General features: G+C 62.6%; 1 protein-coding gene across 1 annotated transcript in view; it reads right to left on the reverse strand.

The window, feature by feature from the left end:
* The window catches only part of LOC100550013 (integrin alpha-7), a gene marked incomplete at its 5' end in the record, with an annotated part of 10,163 nt that overhangs the window by 5,729 nt on the left and 2,168 nt on the right, over positions 1 to 2,266 (reverse strand). The window contains 6 exon segments of the mRNA XM_019611178.2: positions 6 to 12; positions 111 to 206; positions 460 to 587; positions 678 to 766; positions 855 to 1,048; positions 1,460 to 1,667. Of these exon segments, the coding sequence (XP_019466723.2) occupies positions 6 to 12; positions 111 to 206; positions 460 to 587; positions 678 to 766; positions 855 to 1,048; positions 1,460 to 1,667 (722 nt within the window).

Here is a 2,266-nt window from a genome sequence, read left to right on the forward strand (position 1 = left end):
TGGACATCCACGCTGTGGGGATATGGGGCAGAGGGAAGGTGGGGGGGTGAGCTGAGGCAGCGCTGACCCCTCCAGCTGCAATGTGGGGCTGAGGGTTGGGCGGCACACACCAGATGCCCTCCTGGTGCTGGCAGTTGCTCTGCTCCAGGTCGATGTTGGCAGGGAGCAGGGAGACGTTCCGGGAGATGTAGACCACTGGACGGGCTCTGTGGGGGGAGCATAGGGTGCTGGGTGGGAGGCAGACCCCTGGTCACAGCCTCGGCACCTACACCCTACAACTGGGGACCCCTGGCTGCAACTGGGGACCTCTGGGTCAGGGAGTGCACCGGGGGAGGGGGGATGATGGGACCTTGGGGTGGGGGATGCTTGGGGACGGGGGTCGGGTTAGAGTTAGAGTGAGGAGATGCTCAGGGATGGGGACGCCCTGTTTGGGGGCAGGTGTCCACAGTGGGCACTCACCTGTACAGCACCACAGTGTCAGACAGGGAGCCAACGAGCAGGTCGGGGTAGAGGTTCCCATCCACATCAACCCCCCCAGAGAGCGCGTACCCAAAAGTTGTCACCCCAACACCTTCCCCATCCAGCACCTGGGGATGGAGGACAGCCGTGACACTGGGAACAGTGGGGAGCAATGGGTGACACCCCAATCCCCCCCCCTCCCACCTCATACCACTCACCTGAGCCGGTTTCACCACGATGCCCAACTTGCTGCCATGGTAGATGTACACCTTGCCAGCACCATCAAACGGGGCTCCCACAGCCAGGTCTGGGAGGGCAGGAGCAGTGAAGGGAGGGCACAGCAGCACAAAGTGGGACACCAGAGCCCTCCCTCCCTCCTTTCCCCAGCCCCTCACCCTCAAAGCCATCCAGATTGAGGTCGCCAGCGGAGCCCAGGGCGATGCCAAACATGGAGCCATGGGTGCCGGTGAGGCGCAGGGGGGTGGCAGCATCCCAGTGCCCCGCAGGGTTGATGTAGACATAGGCAGCCCCCCCAATCTCAGCCTTGCGCTCAAAGAAGTGGGGGGCCCCCACCACCAAGTCCATCCAGCTGCGGGCACGGTGCGTGCATCACTCTCTGGGACCACCCTTGGGTGGCACCAGTGTACCGTGGCACTGCGGCACCAAAGCACTGTGGCACCACAGCACCATGGCATCAAAGCAGCATGGCACAGCAGCACCGAATCACCACGGCATCAAGGCAGCAAGGCACCGTGTTACCAAGACACCACAGCACTGACTTATCATGGCACCGACACACCATGGCACCATTACACCGGGGCATCAAGGCACCAAGACACCATGGAACCAACACACTTTGGCATCGAGGTACATTGGTACCAAAGCAATGTGGCACCGCAGTGCTATGGCACCAAGACAACATGGCAACAAAGCACCATGGCACCAAGGCGCTGTGGCACGGAGACCCCATGGTGCCACGGCACCATGGCACCGCACTCACCCATCACTGTTGAGGTCCAGCACTGCCAGTGCGTAGCCAAAGGCAGATGTGAGCTGCTCTCCAGGCAGCACAGCCTCGGGCACCAGGCGGTGTGCGCTGTCACGGCGCAGGATGACCACAGCACCCGTGTGGTTGGCACGTGGTGCCCCACTGACAAAGCTCAGCTCCCGGCGCCGCGTCAGCCCTGCACCCGAATCCACTGAGAATCCTATGGGTTAATAGGGTGGGAGAGAGGTCAGTGCCCACCCCACCCCCATAGCCCCCCCAACCCCCGTGCCTCCCATCCGTCCATCTGTCCGTCTCTCTCTCTCTGCTCAGCCTGCCAGCTGTGAGGTCTGCCCGAGGTGGGGTCTGCCCTGGTGTTTGGATGGGTGAAAATGGGGATGGGGGCCTCACTTGTGCCTCAGTTTCCCTGCTCTGTGCTCCTTGCATTTTAGGGGGTGGGGGTCCATCTCCAGTTCTGGCATAGGGGAAAGCAGGGGTGAGTGAGGTATTGCCCCCTCCCCACATGGCCAGAAGGGAAGATTTGGGGGATGGAGCTGCTAGACCCAGAGCGCCCATCTCACCCTCCCCAGCTGCAGCTGCAGAGCCCCCAGCAGAATCCCCGCATTCCCCATCAGCAGCAGCAGTGCCTGATCCCCCCAGCAGCACAGCCCAGCTCTTGCCCAGCCCCCTCCCCAGCTCCCTGAGCCTCCAGCAGGATGCACCCCACATGCAGAAATATCACAGAAGGGGAAAGCACAGAGACCTGGGCTGTGGGGGGGGCACGCCAGGCTTAGTACACAGCTGGGACCCCAGGTACTCCCC

This window comes from Meleagris gallopavo, unplaced genomic scaffold, assembly GCF_000146605.3.
Source record: "Meleagris gallopavo isolate NT-WF06-2002-E0010 breed Aviagen turkey brand Nicholas breeding stock unplaced genomic scaffold, Turkey_5.1 ChrUn_random_7180001869334, whole genome shotgun sequence".
NCBI lineage: Eukaryota > Metazoa > Chordata > Aves > Galliformes > Phasianidae > Meleagris > Meleagris gallopavo.